At 41.2% G+C, this 25,537-nt stretch overlaps 1 protein-coding gene across 2 annotated transcripts in view; it reads right to left on the bottom strand.

Moving 5' to 3' along the window:
- KCNH1 (potassium voltage-gated channel subfamily H member 1) overlaps positions 1-23,879 on the bottom strand; it is a 311,923-nt gene extending 288,044 nt beyond the window's left edge. For both annotated transcript variants that reach the window (XM_069459283.1, XM_069459284.1), the window contains exons 1-2: positions 23,801-23,879; positions 2,320-2,443 (exon numbers count right to left, since the gene is read on the bottom strand). In XM_069459283.1, the coding sequence (XP_069315384.1) occupies positions 2,320-2,443; positions 23,801-23,879 (203 nt within the window). The remainder of the gene's footprint in view (positions 1-2,319; positions 2,444-23,800) is intronic.
- Positions 23,880-25,537: the final 1,658 nt, after the last annotated feature.

The raw sequence follows: 25,537 nt of genomic DNA, 5'->3' as shown, positions 1-25,537 counted from the left end.
ACGATATATCCCCAGCTAAACAGACTGAACTATCGCACAGGACACCAAAAAAAATGCAAGATGAGAAAAGCCATCTCTCAGTGGGGCTGGAAAGTCCAGTTCTCTGACAAAGGTGCCCACAAGCCCCCCTCAGGCCCTAAGGCAACAGTAACTAAGAAGGACAGCAGTGACCACTCCTACCACTCCTCTGTCTTAGGTGATGCAGAAACAGTGGCATGGGTTCCTGAACAATACACTTTCTATCTTTAAACTGTGCATACTGAATATAATCTAACTTTTTCTTGATGACTGGAATCATAGATTCATAGAATTTCAGAGGTACAAAGAACCTCAGAGGTTATCAAGTGCAATTCCTGATCTCAAACTGAAGCACCAAGTCAAGCACCATGCTTAGCTTGATACTGGCACAGCCTTAGGCTGACTGCAGGCTTCTGAGTTCTGACACCCCTTAAGAGAAGAGCCCGAGCTGTTGACTTGATGTATTCTGTGTCACTTTTATTATTTTATGTCCCTTCCCAGCCCCCTGAGGGATGTGATTAATCTGTTGCCCATTTGCGTATCTCGTGTAGTACTCTGCTTTTGGTTGTACTCTTTACCTGTAAGCCAGGAAAATAATAAACTGAGCTTCTTGAATTATCTTTAAAAAGTAGATCAAGACTAATTTAGCCCTACCTGAGAACAAGAGGATTTCTCTTCTTTCTCTTTCTGACTTAATTTTCTAGATAAGTGACCTCCATTTAAGTGAAATGATGGTATAATATATATGCTAGCAATTTCCTTCACAAGGTAAAACAAATCCCTGTAAAGTTGAGTCTTCAAATAAATGAAGTGCCATAATTACACCCAGCTTCATTAGTCTCATGTTCTTTTTCAAGCTGTAGTTTACTGGTAGGTGTAAGTTTCCTTGACCTAGACCTTGGACTGCAAATGTAATGCATGAAATAAGTAAAAGAGACTCCTAAGCTATCAGGAATATAGCTAGCGCAAAGGTATATGTGTTTATTTCTAGAGAAGGGACATCTTCAGGTAATTAAATAAGTTGCTTAGAATTGTGCATAAAAGTAAATTTGGCTAAATTAGCAAGCTATTTTATCTGATTTCCTTAAAGTGTCTGGTTATAGCCAATAAGAAGAAAGAAAGGTAATGAAAGGCTGTTCAAGTCACACTACAAAATAAGCCAACTCTCTCAACTTGTTCTGATTGTATGTGTGCAATATAGATACAGATGTAAATGTACATTATAAATATATAAATACTTAAGACGATAACAGCACACAAGAATATAAGAGAATTCTATTGCATTAGGAGTCACAATTTCTAAACCTTTGAGCAGTAGGGGGAATAAATTATAAACTTTCCATTTCTTAGTCCCAAACATCTAAAATTTAAGAAAATAGAAATCTTTTAAAGCATTTAATACTTTTCACCAAACTAAAGTTCCTTGGCTGGTTTAATATACAAAAATGCAACTTCAAAAAACAGAAGACTATGCCTGGTCAGACAGACTCCTCCACTCTTCCTAGATGAGTTTATTTCTTGATCTGGCAGGTTTAGAAAAATGATTCACATCGTGCAAACACCACTGAAGACAGAAGACTGAAGAAGGCGAGGACTGAGAGGAGCCAAAGGCTATGGGGGGCCAAGACCTTGCCAGGGCACAGCAGGGGAATGGCTGGCAGGATCCAGGCTACATGCCCAGCTCAACACCTTGAAGATGTTTGAAAGAGCTTTTCTAATGCCACAGCCCAAGGGCACTGCTTGGTTGGCATCCTTGTCAAATACACCAGCTGTGCTGTTAGCACAATTTGCTAAGAGATCAGACAGAGAGATGTAACAGCATGAATTAGAAAGCAACAAAGTATTGTTTCTCTTCTCTTTTTCTAAGTAAAGAATTTCGGCTGAGGAAAAGCTCTGTGAACAAGGCTTTTGTCTCCAACATTATAGTTACTCTTCTAAAATGCTCATAAATTTTTTAAAATTACTTCAATCATCTAAAATTTATTTCATTTTCATTTAATCTTCTAATTTCACATTGAATTTAATCTAAAACTTTGAGTTCACATTTTATAGATAAAATGGTTTTCCTGAGTTTTTCTCGATTGTCTCCCATCTTGCTGACTGCAATTTGTCAACGTGGGAACCACGTTTTACATTTGCGTTGATTTTCCCAGTATGGTGCATGAACTAGAGATGATATCGCAATAAATATTCCTGAATACACAATGAATGAGGTAAAGGCAATTCCCAAACAGAGTAAGTCATTTTGTTTTTCCAGAAGATACCACGATAGTTTACCAGAACAACCCCAAACATAAATACCTGCAGGTACTGCTTTTTTGCATCACTTCTGCCCTGTGATAGCCAGACAGCTTGCAAAATCCATCATTGCTGTACACGATAGGCCAGTCCACTATCTGGGCATTTCCCAACACAAAATTAGTATCTGTTAAAAAAAAAAAAAAGAAGAAAAAGAAGAAGAAGAAAGAAAGAAAAGGGCACATGAGGCAAGACATTAGTTGAGATTCAATGAGGACATAAATAATATCAATCGGTCTAGGTATTTCTGTTTCCCTCCAAAATATAGTCTCTTGAACAGGAATATGGCCCTGTGAAGAATGCAAAAGAACAGTGTTTTAGAAGAATATTTCTAATGCACATGCTAACTAAGGTCACTGTACTCCAAAAAGAAATTAGTAAAGACAGGACGCTTAACCAACCAACCAATAAATCCTGCAGAAATCTAGCAGATTCCCCTAAGACATATTCAAATCCTAATTTTTCATCTCAGTGAAAGTATATGGATAACACAGAGCAAAAGAGAACCCAAAGCTAATTTCTTCTGGGCTCTGTCCAGCATCTGCCTTCTTGATCCTGCCTAGCATTTGCCCATCCTAGGAGGAGGACTTCTCGGTGAGGCAGAGGATGGGGCATTGAGCATCGCCTCGTGGAACACACATACCACGGAACCCTCCCCTTGGTCAGGAATAACAACTAGACCCTTCTAACACTAGTGCTTTGTAGAGGCTGATCAAGATGCTCACACAACAGAACCTTCACACTGATTTTGAAATTTTGCAACCACAGAGCTGTATTTTGGGACCCTTTCACAGAGCAGCAGCCCATCACTCACTTATGATGCAGGGTTTAAGTAAGCCAGATATGTATGACTGGCTTAGTATGCTATCATTACTTCCTACATTTTTGTGGGTGGGGGGGTTGTATGTTTTCTTTAACAGAGATGGGGTCTTGCTCTGTCACCCAGGCTGTAGTGGCAGTGGCACAATCATAGCTCACTGAAGCCTTGAACTCCTGGGCTCAAGCAATCCTCCTGCCTCAGCCTCCAGCCTGTAGCTAGGACTACAGATGCACACCACTGTACCCAGATATTTTTCTCTTTTTAGAGACAGGCTCTTGCTATGTTGCCCAGGCTGGTCTTGAACTCCTGGCTTCAAGCGATCTTCTGGCCTCAGCCTCGCAAAGTGCTGGGATTAGAGGCATGAGCCACAGAGCCTGATCACTTCAAATATTTTGGAAAATCTAAAGTCTTCATTACTTTTCGTGCTCAGGAAATCAGCTGTCCCTCTTTTCAAGGACTTCTATTAAGCAAATAACATTCAGAACTTACATGTTATCATTATTTTAGTTTGGTTCCTTCCTCCCCACATAGTATCCACCCACCTCCAGCCATCCCCCCCCAAAAAAGAAAGAACACACACCCTTCTTTTGTTGTAAACTGGAGGTTTGTGTGTGTATATATATATTTATCTATATATATATATACACACACACGTGCACACACACACACAGTATAAAGTGAAATAATGGTAATATAATATCCTCATTTAATTGGGAGGTTAATTGTGTTCTAGGACAGCACTTAGAATTTATTCACAATATGGGTAACCATCCCTCCCTATCTATGTAAGGAGGTAACTATTCTTGGGTCAGATAGGCTTCTCCACCCTTATAGTTGGGTTGATTTTTTTTTTACTTGTCAGGTTTGAGGAAATTATTCCACTTTATGCAAACAGCACTAAAGACAGAAGACTTCAAAGAAGGTGGGGACTGAGAGGAGCCAAAGGCTGGGGTGAGCCAAGACCTTATAGAGGAGGGAGAGTGAGGAGGAGTCACTAAATACAGTAATCTATCCTTGAGACTGCTTAAATCTATTTAAAGGAACATAAAATACAACCTTTATGATGTGAATCTATAAACCTACTATTTTTTATAAACATGCTTTTAATGAAAATCTACCGCCAATCCTTCCCTCCATCCCTCCCATACACACATACGTAGTCCCTGAGTGCCTACGAGGTACCAAGCACAATGCAAGACACAGGGTATCCAGATTGATAAGACATGGTCCCTGCACTCCAGGAACTTAGCAGGACAAATGGACACGTACACAACTAACTAAACAAACAGGTAAGAAAATGACTGACTGTGTTTGAGAAAGACAAAGTGCTGTGACTCCGGGGCGATCACATTTGAACTTGCTCTAGTCTAAAAAGAGGAGTAAGGTTTATTTAAACATTTTGAATGTCTAAGATATGATACAAATAATACAAAAACAGTAGATACAGAAATGACAACATGATCCCTGTCTTTGGTCAACGCAAGAAGGTGGGGGCGGGGAGGGAACATTCCAGCCAGAGGATCCATCGCGAGCAAAGGCATGACCGGCAGCACGGGACACAGAGCAGGCTGGGGCAGACAGGCAAAAGGAAGCCAGGAAAGTGGCAGGAGGTGACACTAGAGATCGACCAGAAAGGGTCTTGAATGAATAAAGTCAAAGAACTTTGGCTTTTTATTCTGGAGGCAGAATAACTGTTCTTGTTGGTCTTCTCTCCCTGAATAAATTCAACATTTCCTAAACTGAACAGTGTAGTCTGAAAGAAGTGTAAAGTTCTTTTGAAATCTAGTAGGTTTAACGGTCTCTTTTGTTGCCTTCAACGAAGGTGAGTAGGATAAGAGGAAGGGCAAGGCATAGGAGGGTTGTTCATTTTGTAACCATGAATTAAATTACTTTGATAAAAACAAGCATATACTTAATTTTTAATTAATTTAATCATAGAAAATTGTGTTATTGATTGAATTTTTCATTTTCTAAAAAATGAGAGCAGGATAAATTTCAAGCTCCAGATATCACTGCAATTTCTCATAAAAGTATTCTGATCATCTTTTAAAGGTATTCATAATTCCACATGCATTCCCAGGTGTACATATTACAGCCTACTAGCATATTCTTTGACTTTAGTCAGGAAGCATAAAAATAGGAAGCACAGTAGGAATAGAATTATCAGCCTATCATCCACTCAGAAGATTCTCACCATAAAATTTAAAATTCCAGAATAGTTTCTTCTCACTGCTAACCCAAGCAAGAGATTATAGCTCCCAGAGAGCGAGATTCCCTTGACACCCTGTGATAGAAGATCTACAAATTCCCTCTTTATCTAAGGACTGGGAGAGAATGGAAAAAAGAATTCTAGTCTCAGCTACAAAGCCATTTGCCTCCAATAGTAAAGAAATTCTTCCCCCTCCCCTTCCCCTATTCCTAGCAAACACAGTCTCTTTTAATTCTAAGCTACAAACAATCGACCTACAAATTACCTTTCAGAGCACAATCTGTTTATAAATTACATACAAACACCATGACACCACATATATCATCAGGAACTAAGGGATTCTACCTAAGTTATATTCTAGGTATTAATGAGAATGCGTACTATTTTATTGATATTCACTCTGTACCAGGTACTGTTCTAAGTACTTTACCACATGTTATGGTGGGTTTTTTAACCTTTACAACAACCTTTGTGAGGTGGTACTACTTTACTGAATGGAGTGTCAGGGATTTCCTCATTTTATCATGAGGAAACTGAGTCTCTGAGGATGCACAAAAGCCAGATATACCAGTGTATAGCTGGGATTTGAACCTGGGTTTATCTGACTTCAAAATCCATGCCTTTAATCATTATATTACAGTCTCCTTCTTATACCATTAAGTACTAAAATCAGACCATTTCTATGATTACCATTCTTGTCATCATATATTGTTATTCTATCTTGTGATACACAATCATGCCCTCAGGAGATATTAATGTGGGTAGAAGTAATTATTCTGCCTCTAAATGCTTGGGTTCTCCTGTCTTTTCAATGATTTGTCTCTTCCCTTACTTGAAAACTACCATCTTTTACTTCTTAAAACTAGTGTGCTGACTGATTTCTATAACAGTCCTGCTTCCACACAATGATAAAAGAGGAGGAGGAACAGGAGAGGAGAAAAGGGTAGACTTTGTGCCCGGCTTCCCATCTGATGTCCAGGGGTGGGACAGAACATCACACTGGGTGATTGATACCTGCTGCACAGCAAACCTGGCCATGTTAGCACTCCTGAGCCTCCCTCAGTTCCCATGATGTCTGGGAGGGACCCAGAAGTTCCCAGCTGCCCCATGGCTGCTGAAGTTGCATAAGCAGATGGTTATCATGGTGGAGTGACCTGACCTTATAGCCAAGGGCTGCATATCAAACTTCCCAAGCCTAGGATCAACCATGGGGGAGGGGGAGGTGAGCTGTAGAGCCAGTGAGAGCCTAGATTAGATCAAATCACATATACACACAGACAGAGGGGGCGGGGAGAGAATGTGTGTTGAGTTGGGGCAGGGGCATCAAGTTCTGTTCCATTCAAAAGAATTCACCAGCTGCAGACTTGAGCCCTAGAGATCAGCTAGGTGCCCAGTAATCAGCAGACCAGGGACCACTGTCAGAGACCCAAGAAAAAAGAGGGAGAAAATAAGGCCCTCTTATTTTCTGAGGCTCCAGAGGTCATGCAAGTGCTGCTTACTTCCATGCCACACGCCATCTTGGAGGAAAGCAATGGGATGGGTAGAATTGGAATCTGAACCCAGAAGAGACTGAACTACCCAAAAGATACCCCTAAATGGGAAGTTTAGATTCCCCTACAACCAGTCTCCCTTTGCTGTTCAGTGGAGCAGGAGCTTATGGGGAAGATTAGACCTATTAAATAAAATAAAGGAATAAACCTAGGTGGGTCTGAGTACATTTGCCACCATGCCTCTAGAAATATGTCTGCCATAAAAATAAACAGGCTCAGAAAGTGTGAATCTCCTGAAGAAAGTGCATAAATTTCAGTGCAAGACTCTACAACAGCAACTTTGCTTAGCCAAGGCTTTCTAATTCCTCCAGGTGGTTGGCCATATTCCTGATGGTTGAGAATGCCAAATACAAGAGTTCTAGTGAAGTGACACAGAGTTTCCAGCCAAATGCACAGACGTGCCATTCCACATCCAAACATAAATTACTCTGGGATTATTTACTATTTTCCACACTCAGTAAGTGGAAAACAAATTTGAAGCTAAGCAAAACTTAATTAGGGAAGTAACCCACTGCTTGGACAGTTCATCAAAAAGCACAATCTCCCACAAAAATAAATAGAAAGATATTCCATGTTCATGGACTAGATCAGTGGTCCCTGATCTTTTTGTCACCAGGGGCTAGTTTATGGAAGACAATTTTTTCAAGGACTGGGAATGGGGGCGGTGGTGTCATGGCAGGTAGGTGGGGTGTGGAGCTCAGGCAGTGATTCATGGCCCATTTCCTAACAGGCCACAGACCAGTAACAGGCCACAGAGGTTGAAGACTGCAGGACTAAATAAATTAATACTGTTGAAACATCCATACTATACAAAGTGATCTACAAATTCAATGCAATCCCTTTCAAAATTCCAATGACATCTTTTACAGAAATAGAAAAAAAAATCCTAAAATTCATATGGAATGCTAAACTCATTGAAAAACACTCTCACAGAAACACCCAGAATAGTGTTTGACTAAATATCTGGGTACCCCATGGCCCAGTCAAGTTGACACATAAAATTAACCATCACAAATACCAAAGCCAATGCTCTCAACTATATAACTTATTCATCAGTCTTTAATAGAATCAGCACAGCCATAACTTGCGAATTCTGCAACAGCCTCAAAGTCCCTAGTAGTACTCTGTGTTTGGCAGGATAGAGCACCACTATAAAACTCTATTTTCATAAAGAGATTATATGAGGGCAAAACTTATCCTTCCACACTGGGGTTTCCACTGAAAGGAAGGGGTATCTACCTATCCCTAGAAAGAAGAAATATTAGAGTGAATACTTTTGCCCCCTCTCTTCACCCCCCTCACTTATCCTTCCATAATCAGATTGATCAAGCCATCTCTAGGTACCTCAAGAGCAAGAGGAATCCACTCTGTGTGTCTTGGCCTCTCAGACTTGCCTATACCCCAGCATGGTGGGGAAAGAGAGGGTTTGAGCTACTTATCTCCTTGTGGTACTCAAAACCTACTTGTGACAGGCCCTGCTAGACCTCTGCTCTGTCAGCTCCAGCTTCTTTGCCTAGGAGTAGGTCAGTAATTCATGATCCAGAAGCCAAGGTCTAGGCTTGAGGAAGGAGACAAATGGCACTGCCATGTTCTCTAATCCAGTTTAACAGTAATAGAGCTGATACTGAATTTTGACCCTGATTTGGCTCCTTCAGACAGTCTTCAACTGAGTAAAAATCTGGAGGGAATGAGAGTAAAATGGGCTCCAATACATTAACAAGAATCAAAGCTCCGAGATCCCAAGGGTATTGAGAGATCATCCACTTTCCTGACTCCTTGCACTGCCCAAATCACACTGGTGAGACTCTTATGAATATGTCCAGAAAAAGAGACAATATGATCCCTTCCAAAATACTGCTGGTGGTGTGTAAATCCATTTCACTTTCTTTCTTCTTTTTTTAAAAAATAACTTTTTACAGATGGATTCACAGCCAAATTCTACTAGACCTACAAATAAGAACCAGTATCTATCCCCAAACTGTTTCATAATACTGACAAGAAGGTAATCCTCCCTAACTCATTCTACAAAGCCAGTATCACCCTGATCCCAAAAACAGGAAAGGACATAAGAAAAAAAAAAAAAAAACTACAGACCTGATATCCCTCATGAACACAGATGTAAAAATTCTCAATGAAATACCAGCAAATCCAATCCAACAACGCAACACAAAAATCACCATGATTAAGTGAGTTTCATCCCAGGGATGCAAGGATGATGCAACATATGCAAATCAATAAATATGATTCACCACATATACAGAATTAAAAACAAAAACCACATGATCATCTCAATAGATGCAGAAAAAGCATTCAATAAAATCCAACACCACTTTATGATAAAAACCCTTAACAAACTAGGTTTAGAAGAAACATACCTCAAAATAATAAAAGCCATATATGACAAACCCATATCCAACATCATACTGAACAGGATAAAAGTTGAAATAATTCCCCCTAAGAAGTGGAATATGATAAGGGTGCTCACTTTCACCACTTCTAGTCAACGTAGTACTGGAAGTCTTAGCCAGAGAAATAAGGCAAGAGAAAGAAATAAAGCACATCCAGATTGGAAAAGATGAGGTCAAACTATCCCTATTTGCCAATGATATGATCTTATATCTAGAAAACCCTAAAGATTCCTTCAAGAGGCTCCTAGAATTGATAAATAAATTCAGTAAAGTCTCAGGTTACAAAATTAATGTAATCTGATTAATTACAAAATTAATGTAAATCAGTAGCATTTCTATACACTAATAACAGCTGAGTATCAAATCAAGAACTCAATACCTATTTAAAATAGCTGCAAAAAAAATAAAGTACCCAAGAATATACCTAACCAAGGAAGTGAAATTTTTCTGGAAGAAGAACCACAAAATACTGATGAAATAAATAGCTGATGACACAAACAAATGGAAAAACATTCTATGCTCAGGGATTGGAAGAATCAATAGTGTTAAAATGTCCATCCTTCCCAAAGTGATTTACAGATTTGGTGCAATTCCCCTCCAAATGTCAATGTAATTTTTCATAGAATTGGAAAAAACAATCCTAAATTTCATATGGAACTAAAAAAGATCCTGAATAGCCAAAGCAATCCTGAGTACAAGGTATACTATTCAGGTGACAGGTACACTAAAAGCCCTGACTTCACCACTGTACAACTCATCCATGTAACAAAAAACCACTTGTGTCCCCTAAATCCATTGAAATTTTAAAAAGATATATTTTTAGAAGAGACCAGCCCCTTACAGGTCTCAAGTCCCCTACTCTGTGATAGCTAGTACAGTCAAAGTATCACTATAAACAGTTGAGATTACATTGGTAGCCCTCAATAAACCCTGCTTCCTCACATTCATGGTCTTGCATAGTCCTCTCCTCTTGAATCTGAGTGGGTGTGTGATTTGCTTCAGTGAACAGACTGCAGTAGAATTGATACTGTGCCAATTCCAAACCTAAGCCTTGAGGTTTGACAGCATCTGCTTTTGCATTCTTGGGAGCCCTGAACTGCTGTGTGAGAAGTCCCCCTATGCTGCTGGAGAGGCCACATGGAGACTCCACAAGCAGAGGCTACCTAGTGAGAAAGAGGTCCTGACATTACATGGAGAAGGACCAAGGAATCTCATCGATGATGAAAATCAATGGAAGAATGAGGGGTAAAAGACATCCTATTAATCCACTCTTCCCCTTCCACAGCAATCCCTAGAGTTCCCAGAGCACCATTTGAAAGAACAAAAAAGGGGATGACAAGTTGGGTTCTAGTCACAGTGTTGTCCCTAATGAGCTGTGGGTAATCCCCTGTGTTGAGAGGGCGGAGATTGAACTAAATCTCCATGCTTCTCACACCAATAAAATCTGACTCTCTAAGTAACTGGATGCAAACCAAAAGTGACCACCTTAAGAGATTAGGGAAAAAAGAGCAAAATTAAACCCAAAGTAAATAGAAGGAAAGAAAAATACAAAATAATGAAAATCAATAAAAGAGAAAACAGAAAAGTCAATGAAATTAAGAGTTGGTTTTCTGGAAAATTTAGTCAAATTAAGAAACCTCAAAAAAAAAAAATCAGATCTGCAACATGCAAGCCACCACCCACATGGAGTAATCAACCAGTCATTACCCTGAAATATCATTTTCTTAATGCTGGACTCTGTATAGCTTGGGTCATTTCAAAAATATCAGAAACACCCTCTAAATTTAACTTAATACATTTCAGGTGACACATATTGTATCAGGCTTTTGCTGACAGAATTGTTTGGATTTGGGATATGACATGATATGCAGTATTAATATGTGACTTGATATGCAGTATTAATGTTCAAATACCAAAGGATTCTACAGTAGAAATAAATCACTACTGGTGGGTCCATTTATATATACTGAAAATGCCTAAATGTGTCTTTGGAAAAAAATATGCTCTTCATATATTGAGATATAGATATAGATATAATCTTTTCCAAGTAGAATGTATAACTTCCAATCAGCCAATTGCCCATTCTGAAGCTCCAAGTCTGCCTCCAAATTAATATTTTCTGAACTGATCAGGTCCCTTCTAAATTGTTCAGTAAAATGTATAGGCTCAACCTGGCTGCCCTTGCCGTGATTTATTCATGGCTCTCATCTGAAAGTTCCCTATGTCTCCAGGTCTTCGATGCAAATTAGCCAGATTCTACTGCCTCCCTCTGATGCCTTTTTGCCCTCCGAGGTCTGTAGCTGCAAGAATGCATGCAATTAAAGGTACGATTTCCTAAATTCAACCTTCCTCAACCCACACACAATTCTCCTCTGGTTCATAAAATAAAACAGTCTCTAAAATTTAAATGTCTCCCCTCCCCCTACTATGTAAAGTTTCTTCAGCTGATGAGGCATGAGCCAAACTACATTACAATAGTCAGAAGTGTTAAAATCATTCTAAACCTTCCATTTGCCCATAAAGCATAACACAGAGATATTCTAAAAAGAAATTATTTAAAAATTGCTTTTCCTCATAATCACCACAAATAACAAAGGAGAAACTAACTAAAGCAATGACTTAGAAACGTGGCTTAGTTTAGGCAATTACACAGATAAAAGCTACATTCAGCAAACAGTTCACACAAGTTTATTGTTCCCTGCCAACACTTGTCATTTGGAGGGCTACAGTAAATATTTCACAATCAATTTCTAATAACTTGAGATATTTTACTTAGAAGAGAACATGTCTTCCTGATACTTTGCAATGTTATAGATTTCTGAGGATAGCAGTGCTCTTACAAAAAGCAAGTTTAAGTAAAAATATACTTTCCTTTCTCTTAGGACAATGAAACAATAGAAAGATAATGATTGAGATAAATGATGAGAACAAAAACTATGTATAAGCACTAGACAAATACCAGGAAACAATAGTTTGATTTACCTGAACCTAAATAAAATCCATACCAGAAATTGCTTTTAAAAAAATCCAGATTTGGTAATGTTTGGGAGAATGGAGAAGATAGAATGAGAAGCAAGAAGTTAAATCAGTATGATACACCTAAATAAAACATCTAAAATGTTAGTATCAGCAAAAGGCATTTTGTGGCTCTATTATATTTTTCACCAATAAAATTCCATGAAAATGACTCTTCTAAATTGTCAAGGGTCTAATCTTTGCACAAGACAAACTGAACTCCTAAGAAATTCAATAGTTATTTGCTTTCCCTGATTTTAATATCCTACAGAAATGCATTTTTTATTAAGTCAGTAAATTACAATGGAGAGAGAGATTTCAATTTCAAAAGCAAACTCAAACACTTCATTTACTGGGTATTTATCCCTAAGTACATGGTTTCAAAAGGATGACCTCCATCTTCAATCAGCATCAAATTAAGGATTTTAAAACAATAAAAGCAGATGAATCAGTTCCACAAGAAGTCTGGAAGGGAATGAAAATACATATAAAAATGTGTTGAAATATAGACTTTGATTACTGAATGATATTTTACTTAATAAATAAGAGGTCAGTGATATGTTGAATTACTGCTAAGAAACATCTATGTGATCAATTATTAAAAAGTGACTCAATAGATTAATCAATCATGTGTTTTATTTTCATTCTTATAGTCCTAATGTCTTAATGCATGTCTGTATGGGCACTTTGAACAAAAAAGTCTTAGAACATCATTGAATAACACAAAAAAACATTCATTACCAGAACTCAAAAATAGTGACGCAAAGTAAGCAATATAAAAATATTAATGGGCTGGGCGTGGTGGCTCATGCCTATAATCCTAGCACTTTGGGAGGTTGAAGCAGGATTGCTTGAGGCTAGCAGTTCAAAACCAGCCTGAGCAAGAGCAAGACCCCATCTCAACAGAAAATAGAAAAATTAGCCGGGCATGGTGATGCACGCCTAAAGTCCCAGCTACTCGGGAGGCTGAGGCAGGAGGATCGCTTGAGCCCAAGAGTTTGAGGTTGCTGTGAGCTATGATGAAGCCATTGCACTCTTTGGGTGATAGAGCAGATCCTGTCTCAAAAAAAATTCGTACTAGAAAAAGAATTTTTTTAAGTTAGTTTTATATTTGCCTCCTCTATTATTTTAAAACTTTCTTAGCAAGGATAGAGTATAGTACCAGAATGAATGGAAAGAATCTCAGAGCAGCTCAGTTTAATACAACACATATTTGCATATATACTTTGTCCCAGGTATGACGGGAGTGCAGGGGACACCCCTGCCATTTGAAGGCTATGCCCAGCTTCCCTGTCTGGCTTTATCTGCCTCGCTATACAGATCACAAAACTCTCTAGCCCACCCCACCACCCAGGCCTGTAACAGAAGAAATGGCTTGAAATATCAGCAAAAATGTTTTATGTCTCTTTAAAACATCCCCCACTCCTTCTTGAGAACTAGGACCTGCATCCCTGCCTCAGGCCAGTGGGCAGGAGGGGCAGGGAAGTGCCCTTTGTTCTCTGTGCCACAGAAGATGGGATTAATCTGGGCGGAGGTCAGGAGATCATTCTTAGCCAAAGATTGGGATTCAGTGGAGGTCACGAGATTATATTAGTTGAAGAAGAGATTGTTCTTTTTTTTTTTTTTTTAGAAGCTGGGGTTGATCAGAACCGTTAAAAGCTCTGTACTTCTGCTCAGAAAGACGATGGCATTTTTCAGACAGTAGTCTCCATTCTCTTCATTTGCCAGCAGATTAATAAACTCCTCTTTCCTTCTCCTCAAACCACTGGTCCTCATTCTTCTGATGCAGCTTGAGGGACAAGTGCCGAACTTTCGGTAACAGGCCCAAGTCACAGAAGACTAGACCAGGAATGAACTACTGGCGAAACCAGCCATGGGACAGTGAGATTTTTCTCTCCAAAACAAAAACTAAGACGCTAACACTGAGAGATCTGTAGAGTTGAGCAGACATCTTTGACCATGTACATGCTGGTGAGTAAATGGAGAAAGATGGTCTTGAGAGAGAAACAAGGAGCTGAGACAGACATACAGGGGAGCAGCTACAGAGGCCATGTGAAGGGAGAACTGGACAGAGACAGACAGGCAGACATGGATACATGGAGGCAGAGACTAGACAGACAGACAAAAAACAGGGACAGATGGATGGTGGCAGAGGTAGACAGCAATGACATGCAGATAGTGACAAAGATGGATGGCAGACAGTGACAGCTGGCAACTCAGGCTAAAGGCAGATAGTGACATAGGCAGGAAGACAGGCAGATGAGGAAAGGAGCGGGGAGTGGGGGGGTGGAGGGGCATAGGGCATGGGGAGGGGAAAAGGCCAAGAGCAAGAGACCAACAGCAAGACCTAGAGAGTAAGCAAGAGACCAAGAGAGGAGAGAGGACATGAGATACTGAAAAGAGAGTCAGGCCAAGAGCCAAAGAGAGAGACAGAAAGGGAAGAAGAAAATCAGGAAATCCAGAGAGAAGGCATTACTAGAGACATGTGAGAGGCAGGGACTAGGGAGCTGGAGGAGAGGAGGCATTTTAAATGAAGAGAATAACAGAGAAGAGCAGCAGAAGTCTGGCTGGAGCACAGTCCCTGAGTGTTATAGCTAGATAGGGAAGTATAAAGGCGAACTTCATCTGATGGAAGAAGAGTGGCTAGAATTTAGGACCTCCTCTTTCTTTAAAAAGTATTGGTTATCATTTCAGAATGGCAGATTGAGCACACACATTTATTTCCTCATTCTAGAATGATAAAAAAAAAATGGAAAATGAACATGAAAGCATTTCATCAAGCTTGCAGGTGACCAACTCACTGAACCGAAAAGCAAGCATCCCTTTGTCAGGCAGACAGGCGTTTTTGCATGTCAAAAGGAGTACCTGAATGCATCTCCTCTCACCAGGTTCACCCCCTTGACTGCTACTGGTCTGGATGAAAGGTTTCATCCATAGAATGAGTAACTGTCTCTTTCAGTCAGTGTTGGCAGGAAAACATGACACACTCCATGGGTAATTTGGGGAGAGTTTAATAAAGGAACTATTTACAAAGGCATGGGTGAAGTATAAGCAGCAGTGTGCTAGTAAACCAACTCTGGGCAGAAAAGAGCCCTGATTTATATCTTTGGCCAATTTCTAAGGTGTAAATGTCCCCACTACGGCAGTTTTCAAGCTTCCAGAGTGAAGTCCCTGAACCAGGAACAGGGAAGAGATGTGCATGATCAGATCTTGAGAGGTAACACCAGCCATCTGCAGCCTGCTCCCACACACCACTAAGGAAAACCTTGGCTGGGCGCGGTGGCTCACGCCTGTAATCCTAGCACTCTGGGAGGCCGAGGTGGGTGGATCGCTCGAGGTCAGGAGTTAGAGACCAGCCTGAGCAAGAGCGAGACCCCATCTCTACTAAAAATAGAAAGAAATTATACAGACAGCTAAATATATATATAGAAAAAATTGGCCGGGCATGGTGGCGCATGCCTGTAATCCCAGCTACTCGGGAGGCTGAGGCAGGAGGATCACTTGAGCCCAGGAGTTTGAGGTTGCTGTGAGCTAGGCTGACGCCACGGCACTCACGCTAGCCTGGGCAACAGAGTGAGACTCTGTCTCAAAAAAAAAAAAAAAAAGAAAGAAAACCTCAAGAGATAGCGCAGTACCCCAGGTAAGTAACAGACGGAAGCTTTAGGTCTCCAAACCTACCCAAATCGGAAGAGAGCAAGCTGGCGATGCAACCTTTAATCAAGGGAAAACAGCTAGGCTACTGTGACGCTGCAGGGAGGGAACTAGGAGAACAAGTGCTACAAATTCTCTCTCCCATCTCATGGGGAATGCCCCACAAGCTGAAGTCAGCCAGAAGCCTACAGAGTAATCTATACAAGTCAGCCTCCCAGGACACAGAACACAGTGGAGAAGAAAAGAGAGTCGTTCTAGGGAGGCAAACAGAAGATAAGGCAGTTCATTGGGCCACACAGAAGCTCAAAGCACAACCTTAATGGCAGCAGCAAAGAACTCTAATATATTCAGTCCCACTAATGCTGAGAAGGGAGAAAAGTAAATAAAATAAAAACTGAAAAATCCATTTAATTGAAATAAGTATAGTCTTATCACTCAAATTAACTCCATTTTCTTTGCCATCATCATGAAGTTCTAGTCTAAGATACATTTTCCAACTTCACTCTTAATACAAACCAAAGTTAAGCGGAAGATAAATATCAGTAAAATTTATCTTGCCAATATCGTTCAACTGCTGACTCCAGCACTCTGAGAAGGCCAGTGGGGGATGCCTACATCATTTTTTTAAGGGACGAGAAAGAAGACAAGAAGCCATTTCTCTTCTTTACAGAAGTGCCTGATGTCATTGCAGAACCTTTAAAAAGCTATGAGAAATGATGGTTTTGAGGCACTCTGTTAATAATTGCATTAATAATTATAGGATTGGCTCAGTTAATTTCAGAACATCAGCTTTATGCAACATAGGACTAATCAAAAGAGTTGTCATTTTAATTTACCTGATGAACAATCTTAGTATGAGTAAGCAAATTGACTATTGGCATAACTCTATAGTACCTATTCAGAAGAATTTTAAGTAGTTTTGTCATTAACGGGAGTGCTTAACTGTTCAAGCAGAGACCACGAGAACTAAAGGAGATGCTGAAGTTGGCCAGACTGCAGTCTGTTCAGCAAGACTGCACTTGCATAGTGAACAACCAGAGCAGCAGACACATTCCAGCATCTAGGATATGCTGAAACCCTCCAACAGTGGATGAGCAACCCAAGATGCATGCCGAAGAAGACAGAGCAATGGGATATCCCAGAGGAATGAGGTTTTTTCTTAAGGAAACTTCAACCACATGAAAACAAAGCTTCCCTGATTCTGCTATCTTCTCCTTTTAATTCACTTACAGGATCTGGTCATCCCACATCCAACCTCACAAAAAAGAAATAGCTATAAAATCTAAGAATAATCTCGGGTGAGGTGTTTACAAGGGAAAAATATGTAGTAAGTGTTGAATCAGTATAACATCTCTTAAATCTTTGGAGAGGTTTACAAAGAATGTTGGTTTCCATCAGGGATTCCTCAGTGAGACCCAGTATCCCGACAGCCTCACTCGTGTTGGTCTCCCCAGTCTTCAGCACAGTGTTGGGCACATAGGAGGTCCGCCATGCTCATCAAACTGAACCACAAACTAGCCTTTGCTTTTTGTTTTAATTTTCCTTTGAGTTTTGATTCCTTCACTACATCTGTGTCCTGACTTCGGTCATTTTGTTTTATTTCTTTTGCTGAAACAAATATAAATCATTCACTTCCTGGTTCCTTCTCCCTTCCAGCTCTAATTCTTACATAATCTCTGTCCCCAGGGTTTATTGCTTCTCAATTTAAGAAAATGAATTTCCTAAACATACACACACACCAAAAAAAAAAAAACCCACCACCCTTGCATGCAGGCTTTGCACATAATTCTGACTGTACGAGTCTTTCACATCATTTACAATCACGTGTGAGGGAGCTTCTCAGTGAGAACATTGAAACGCACAGTAGACACTGATACCTCCCGAAGGACAAGAGCCAGTTTTGTTTTCATTTCATTTTATCATGTGCTCACTACTAACATAACTCTAAATGACCCTGTTTTATTAGTTCCTAGATTGTTTGGGCAATGTCGCCATTAAAGAAAAAAAGGAAAAAATACCAAATGTGGGCAAGGATGTGGGGTCATGGAAACTCCCATATACTGCTGGTGGGAGTATACATTGATACAAACCCTTCGGAAAATTGTTTGGCAGCATGTGCCACAGTTAACCATATGCTTCCCAGGTTTATACCCAAGAGAAATGTGTGCCCACATGCACCAAAAGACATGTGCAAGATTGTTTGTAGCTGCATTAATAGCACAAAACTGGAAACAGCCCACATGTCCATCAACAGCAGAATGGATTCAAAAGAAATGTGTGGTATGGCCACAACATGGAAGTATTATACAGCAGTGAAAAGGAATCAACAATACATGCAACAACATGGAGGAATTGCCAACTCGAAAAAGAATACATGATCCCATGTATATTAAGCTCAAAAACAGATTTAAAAAAAAACTATAGCGTTGAGGAATGCAAAACAAGGTGGTAAAATTATGAGGTAAAGCAAAAAAGCAATCACTATAAAATCAGGAGGCTCCCTTTGGGAGGTGAGTAAAGGAGTTGGATCGGGAGGATCCTAGGTGGCTTCGGCAGTGCTGGCAAGACCCTATTTCTTGAAATAGGTGGTTATGACACATCATTCACTCCACAGAAATGTGTTAAGATGCACAAAATTTTGTTTTATGTGCTTCTCTGTTTGTGATATTAAACAATGAGAAAAAAATTTTTACAAAAGGAAGAATCAGACAAAATAACTGTTTAAAAATCTTTTTAAAAAGGTTGGCAACTGGAAAAAGCAGTGGGCCAGGTAGGTTTTATTCCATGGGTCAGACCTCGAATGAGCGGTAGCTATAAAAGGACATATTTTAGGGAAACCAAACGACAGCAGCTAAGAAGAAGGAGGAGGAGGAGAGGAGAAAAGAAAGAAAAGATTCATAACCATAATTGCTTAAAAACAAAATATTGCTTGTAATAAAGTGAGTGTCCCATCAGTGAAGTTAGTCAAGCATGGACTGGATAACCATTGGGAAAGATGTTCCAGAGAGGATTCGAACACTAAAAAAGGAATTGCCTATATAGCCCTTCAGACCTAAGGTTCTGTGATTCTATTTCTCTTTCTCACCAGCTATAGGTGTGGCCACTGAGAGAGAGAAACAAAAAAACAAACAAACTGATGGTCCAAATATCCTAATGTATAAAGCAGATACTCATTCTACGAAAAGGATTCCTTTCAACAAATAACTAAAGTAGATTTTAAATGTTTGTTCACAGGCCATTAACTAACCAAAAATAAAGGGGAGGAAAGAATTACAGAGCTTCAAGGATCTACTGCCAAATGAAGTCCAACCATAAAGGAAGAGCTGGCGTCAGAAAGAATGAAGCCAAGGATTCAATTTACCTACAATATTCCTCAAATGCATCCGTTCTTTTAAGATAGATTATTAAAATAGAAGGATTTCATAAAAATCATGGTGTTCATAAGGTTTATTGCCTTAACATTAAATCAGAAGGCTTCATTCTCTCAATCCCCAGCTAACATCAATCAACAGATTTAACTTTTTGACACTTTCAGGGAAAGACGGCTGAGCCTTGACTGAAGGTTATCTTAGAACCTATTGCAAGAAAAAACAAGCTCTGTTGAGCTGGCAATAATCCAGATTATCATCCATTCCCCTTTCAGAGCCACAATGGATTTTAACCAGTTCTCTGTTTTATAAATATTACCACAGCTCAACACATCTATGGGAAGACACAACATTACCCATGGCTCCCATCCTGTTTGCTAACCAATTATATCAACAACCTGAACCAACTTAACACTATACAAAAACACAGCTGATTTAGCAATCTGTAAATTATACATGTACATAAATCTGTACCAAAATGTGCTGCATTTCACTCCTGCTAATGTGCATGGATTTCTACTGGCACCTACAATTGTTTGATATAGGTTCCTGAACACTAAAACATATGTTCTGCCTAGAATGGGACCATTTAGAGTAATATTTTTGTAGTTTCCTGGCACCAAGGTCTGCCAGCCTTCCTGAGACAGATCTCCTATTTGCTTCAGCGAGCATTCTGACAACGAGTGCCTGCAGATTTAAGCAACCATCAAAAAATATTCTGGAACAACATTTCCCAACCATGAATAGAATTGGGCTGGCTTTGCCTATGTGGCAACAAAGCAGTCGCATTTAAAATGATCACTGACGTGATCATAACCAAAATCAAATCAGATCTGGGGCGTTAATTATTCCTGCTGACTACTTACAACAATCCAAAAAATGGATAATTATCAAATCTTTCCTTCAAATGGAATTCAAAATGTATCAAAGGAAGTTAAAGTAGATTTTAGTGCCAGCAAGACCAGTAAAAAAAAGCTCAGGAATGTTTTTTAAATACAGTGACAGGCCTAAATAACAGTTGCAGCCAGACAACACTGTAGCACAGGGGCAAGAACCTTGGACCAAGATTCATTAGAATGTAACTTTTTAATCAAAAAGAGGGTTTCTGATTCTCTACTGTATCTCCAGCATTCAATATATATAAATCTTGGTTAAATGAATAAACTAGTAACGACTGCTGACTAGTCCCTGATCTGCCTCTAATTGGCTTTTTCTAACTCTGCCTCATGCTACTAACAGTACATAAATCACTTAACCTGAGGAATCTTAGTTCCTTAAACTCGAAAATGGAAACTCTGCAGCCCCTCTGCTGGCCTATGAGGATCAAAGGTGATATTCTATGAAAAGTGACCTGGTGCTTTGTAATGGGGCACACAGATGTTAAGTGCCCGTTATCACACCTCTGCCTTCAGCTAAACCACTGACCAAGGTGAAAGACCGCTTCCTTGAAATATAATTAGCCTCTCCTTTGCCCTAGGATTCTGTTTGGATGTGGTAGCATGGCTGTTAGCCAAAATGGATGTTTTTCTTGTTGTTATAACATTTTATTTAATCTCCACTGGGAAATTATGGTTCTTGAGAGAATAGAATGGTAACACAAGGAAAGTTCTTGCATGGTGTACCCTAAAGAACATGACACTGAAGTCAAGTGGCTTGGGGCCGCATCAGTTTTTCGTCTAAATATACGAAGAAAGTTACTTGCATCAGTTTCTTTACCTATACAATGATGGAGAAGAAGAGGTAGACTAGAAATTATTTAAGGTCTGTCTCATCCTACAGTTTTATGATATTCCAGACACCAGATATTCAAACAACCCCCAAACAAAGCCAGTTCTATTATTCATTAGCATATAATCTGAGTAGTATTTTTAAGGATGATGAAAATAGTTCCACAGACTAAGTCATAAGAGCTGGAGAAACAATGCTACAAGAAGGATGTATGATTGATATTCTCTGGAGAACACCAGCCACAGGCACTGTCTGCTCTGCCACATTAAATGAGTTACTTAATCTCTAGGACTCAGTTTTCTGATCTGTAAAAGAGGAATGTTAATGCCACACAGGACCACTGGCAGAAAATACCTAATAAAGTGATCATCCAGTATTGCTATTTAAAGGTAAAACGCTATTTAAATACTGTAATGTCCAAAAACAGGCTTGTGGAGTTTAAAACGAGACAATCAATATCTTTAAATAGACTGTTTCCATCACAGTAAAATAACATAATGCATGCAGACATTGTGATATTTATAAGAGTTCACAATTTTTTTCCATTCCTGTTCAGGAAATATTATAAAAGGGATCACTAAAAAATGAAATCCCATGTTTCAAGATCAGAACCTTTTTTTCTGAGAAATAGATAATTTTAAGAGTTCATCCAACTCTCCCAAAATGTTTTGTTTTGTTGATAATGTTCATTTGGTTGTTTAATTAAAATCAAGCTGTTAGGACTGGTGCCGAAATGAAAATACCCACGCTAAAAATATTCCCAGCAACTTATTCTATTGATATCCTATATATGCTTACGGAGAAGTGGCTCTAAGAAGATAAACTGAACTAGAAGGTATTCTGCCTTTCTCAGCTCCAGGACCCTTAAGGTTCTCCTACAAACCCAACACCTTTGTGACTGTAACATGTGAGTTTCACTTCCTGCTCCCTCCATACAAAAACATACACAGTATACATTAAATACAGGTTTCCCTTCTCATTTAAAGGACACTGCCTCTTCACCGGAAGAAACGAGATTGTCATTGGTATTTATAAGTTGATGTCACTGACAATGGGGTCCCCAAATTTGCAAGATTGTCTCCATACCCCTTAACAGGACAATAACAATGGCATTAACAGCACAGTAACTTTTAAATAATGATTTTATCTTAAAAATCCATGAACACCTCCAGCTATTTTATGGCAGAAGAGTTCACTGTGGCTTGTTCACATAGTAAATATCATCCCCTTGCCTCTCCAGGTAATGACTGTGACATTGCTCTAAAAGCCACCTTAGTTTGAATAAGGAAGACCTTGAAGGAAGAGGTGAAACACTCTTCAATATTCTTGTTCTTAAGAGGCACATGGTAAAGACGTGATCATTTCCAAATAAGTTCTTAATACATGATGATTTGCTATGCTAGTTGATGTGTTTTATTATAAGATAAACTTAAATCACATTATTTAATTAAAGAGTATTTCTTAGTAGCATAAGTCACTTTTCATGCCCTTTCCCAGAATCCCTAACTAAATCCAATGAAAGCTCATCGTTTTAAACACAAGCTCCTTAAGGGTCTGAAACAGTGATATTTACACCATTAAAACCATTTCCTGAGTTAGCTCCTCATGTCATCCTGGTAGAAGAATGTCATCTGTCTCTGGAAGGAAAGGGGTCCAGGAGCCCGCAACGAGCATCTTAGGCTTGGCTCTCTATTGTTGTAGCTGTTTGATGACCTGGTGTGCGCTGCACCTTCCAACTGCCAGGACTCCTATTTGCTCTGCAAGTTCTTTGGCTGGGGTCTCTCCGCGGGGGTCCGAAAGGCGATTGAAATTGGTCCTTGCATCCTGCTCTTTTGCATCCTTGCTCGCCGCCCAGAGCTTCATGCCACTGTCCATCTTAATGCCACTGTCCATCTTAATGCCACTGTCCATCTTAATGCCGCAGGGATACAGATGAATGCTGAGGATCGGTTTATTGGATAATGGATCTACTTATAGGCTTGATGAGTTTGGGAAGTGATAGGTGAGCAAGACTTAAGAATGGCGTAAAACACAGTTGTAGGACTGGAAGAGGGGAAACGTGACAGGTGACCACTTAGCCTGCTCTGCACCTGTGCCCTCCACGTCCTGCCTGACTCCAAGAAAGCCATCTGCCCCTCACGAACCTTAACCTCGAAGTGGGCGGGTGGCTGAACGGCTGGAATCAGGCAGCCAACAGCACGTCCCTAAGTCCCCAAGTCCCTACACCTCTGACTTTTTCAGCTTCGGGGATGGAAGGCGGAGGCAGCTGCATCACATTATTACGAGGGGGCCAGGACCTGGAGTTGCCTGTCTCCACTGCGGGCTCTCCCCGGGGAGTAGCCAGAGAGCCCGAGAGCCTGGGCCGGCGGGGGGCCGCGGGGGCAGGACCGACGGGGAGCGCGCTGCCGCTCCTGCTGCGACCAGCGTCCCATCACTTTTCCCAGTACTTCGCTCCGCAGCTGTCACTCTCTCGGAGAGGAGACCGAGACGGCGTGAGAAAGGCCCAAAAGGCGTCCCCGGGGGCGCTCTCCTCTTGGGATGGGGGCCCACCAGACCCCGCCCCGCCCTGCCCACCTCTCCCTGCCTCCCGGAGGCAGCCCGGGGCGCCCGCGCAGCGACTCCTCGGCAGAGCCCGCGGGTGCTGCTGCATCTGCTGGCGCGGGGCGGCGGGAGGCGTCCGCGATAAAGGCACGGATAAAAAGCCTGGGTAACCGAAATCCGATTGCAGCTCTTACCATTGGACCGCCGGACGATATTCTCCAGAAACGTGTTTTGCGGCGCCACCAGTCCCCTCCTGCCCCCGGCCATGGTCATCCTCCCGGCAGCTCCGGGTCTGGGGGGCGTCCCGGCGCGGCTTCTCACGGCAGCAGGAAGCTGGGCGCGGGGCCCACGCGCGATCCGGGCTCGAAGCGCCCCATGCGCCCCACGGGGACCCGGGCGGTCAGGGGCGGCGGCTCCCTCTGGCTGCCAGCCTCGCGCCCTCTTCGCGCCTCCCTCCTTGCCGCCCGCCTCGCAGTGCTCTCGCGCCGGGCTCGGCCCTCTGCAGCCGCCTCCGGGTGGGCGGAGGGAGCAGCCGCGCCTGGGCCGGGGGCGCCCCCTACCGGGTGCGAGCCCCCCGCCGGCCTGCGGGAGACGGAGCAGGGGGCTCCCGCCGCAGCCGGGAAGCGGCAGGTGGCCGTGGGCCAAGGCTGGGATGCCAGCGCCACCCTCTGGGAACAGCCGGGGACTGTGTTCGGGATGCGCCTCGGGCTGGGTAGAGAGGAGGGCATTGTGAGCAGCGTTCTTGGTGGATTCCTCCCCAGCAAGGTCATTACGAGTCTTGGAGGAGCATGAAGATGTGACTCTCCCTTTGCTCTGTTTCAGGCCGGGGTCCCCGGACCTCTGAGGCTCCGGGAACACCTTTTGACTTTCTGTAGGGTTTCTTAGCCTGATCGAATTTGCCCCACCTTGATTCTGAAGCCAGGGTTTTACCAGCAATTATTAATAACGAAGTGGTGTTGTAAGTTTCGGGGTAACTGACAGATGGCTTGTCTTTACCACAGGCACATATGCAGGCTCCTGACGTTTGGTAAATTTCCTGACTGACTGACCTGATTTCCACACTTACCCAGTGAATATTCTACCAAAAGGGCCAAGAAAATATATATGTATAGACATAACTTTTTTTAGCTGAAGCACAACCTCTTATGATCAGTATGTAAGCTTTGGAAACAGGAACAAACTGCCTGAAAACTGTCACAAATGGTGGACTTGTCTCCAAGGGCAAATGCTTGGGGTGGGAGTGGGGGGTGGCATTAATTAAGCAACGGTAACCTTGGCTTGAAGGGCAACGTGCAGTGCAGAGGGTGACCTACTAGTTTTTATAGCTGTCCCTGGTATAAGGAAGAATCTCATACACCCAAGGTGTCTAGGCAGGAGCTAAGACAACCGACCTTAGTTCACTTCTTTGGGGGGATCCTCTGTACCTGTCTTTCTACTATATATCCCCAGTGGGTGTGACAGGAGGCTAAGCCTATGCCCCACAGAAGCAATGAGTCGATAGTTCACTAGTTTCAGACTGAGTCAAATGCCAGCATAAAAACGTAAGAAGAGAAAAACTGTCCCTGGAACTTAATTGTCTGGGTAACCATCCTGACACATCCTAATGTATTGCAAAGACACCCTGTCTCAGTTAATTAATTTCAAAAACAGAAGAACTAATTCTTTCCCAGCAATCTCTCAGAGTTGCTGTGAAGATCAAACAAGATTATGTAGAGGACAGCACTCTAAATCATAAAGCTCTATACCAAGGTCAGACATCATTATTGGAGTGACTAAATAGATCGGGCCATTACAAATATCATCCTTTTGTCTCGTCTTGTGTAAACACAAAGTAAACAGATGACTGCTGTTAGCAGAGAGTTGGATGAGGCCGTCACAGGCTTTGAAATGAAAGTAATGATATACTTCTTCCTTAAAATATCATTGTACCC

This window comes from Eulemur rufifrons, chromosome 27, assembly GCF_041146395.1.
Source record: "Eulemur rufifrons isolate Redbay chromosome 27, OSU_ERuf_1, whole genome shotgun sequence".
Lineage (NCBI taxonomy): Eukaryota > Metazoa > Chordata > Mammalia > Primates > Lemuridae > Eulemur > Eulemur rufifrons.
Note: the sequence above shows the minus strand (reverse complement) of the source record. Positions and strands in the feature narration are given on the sequence as shown.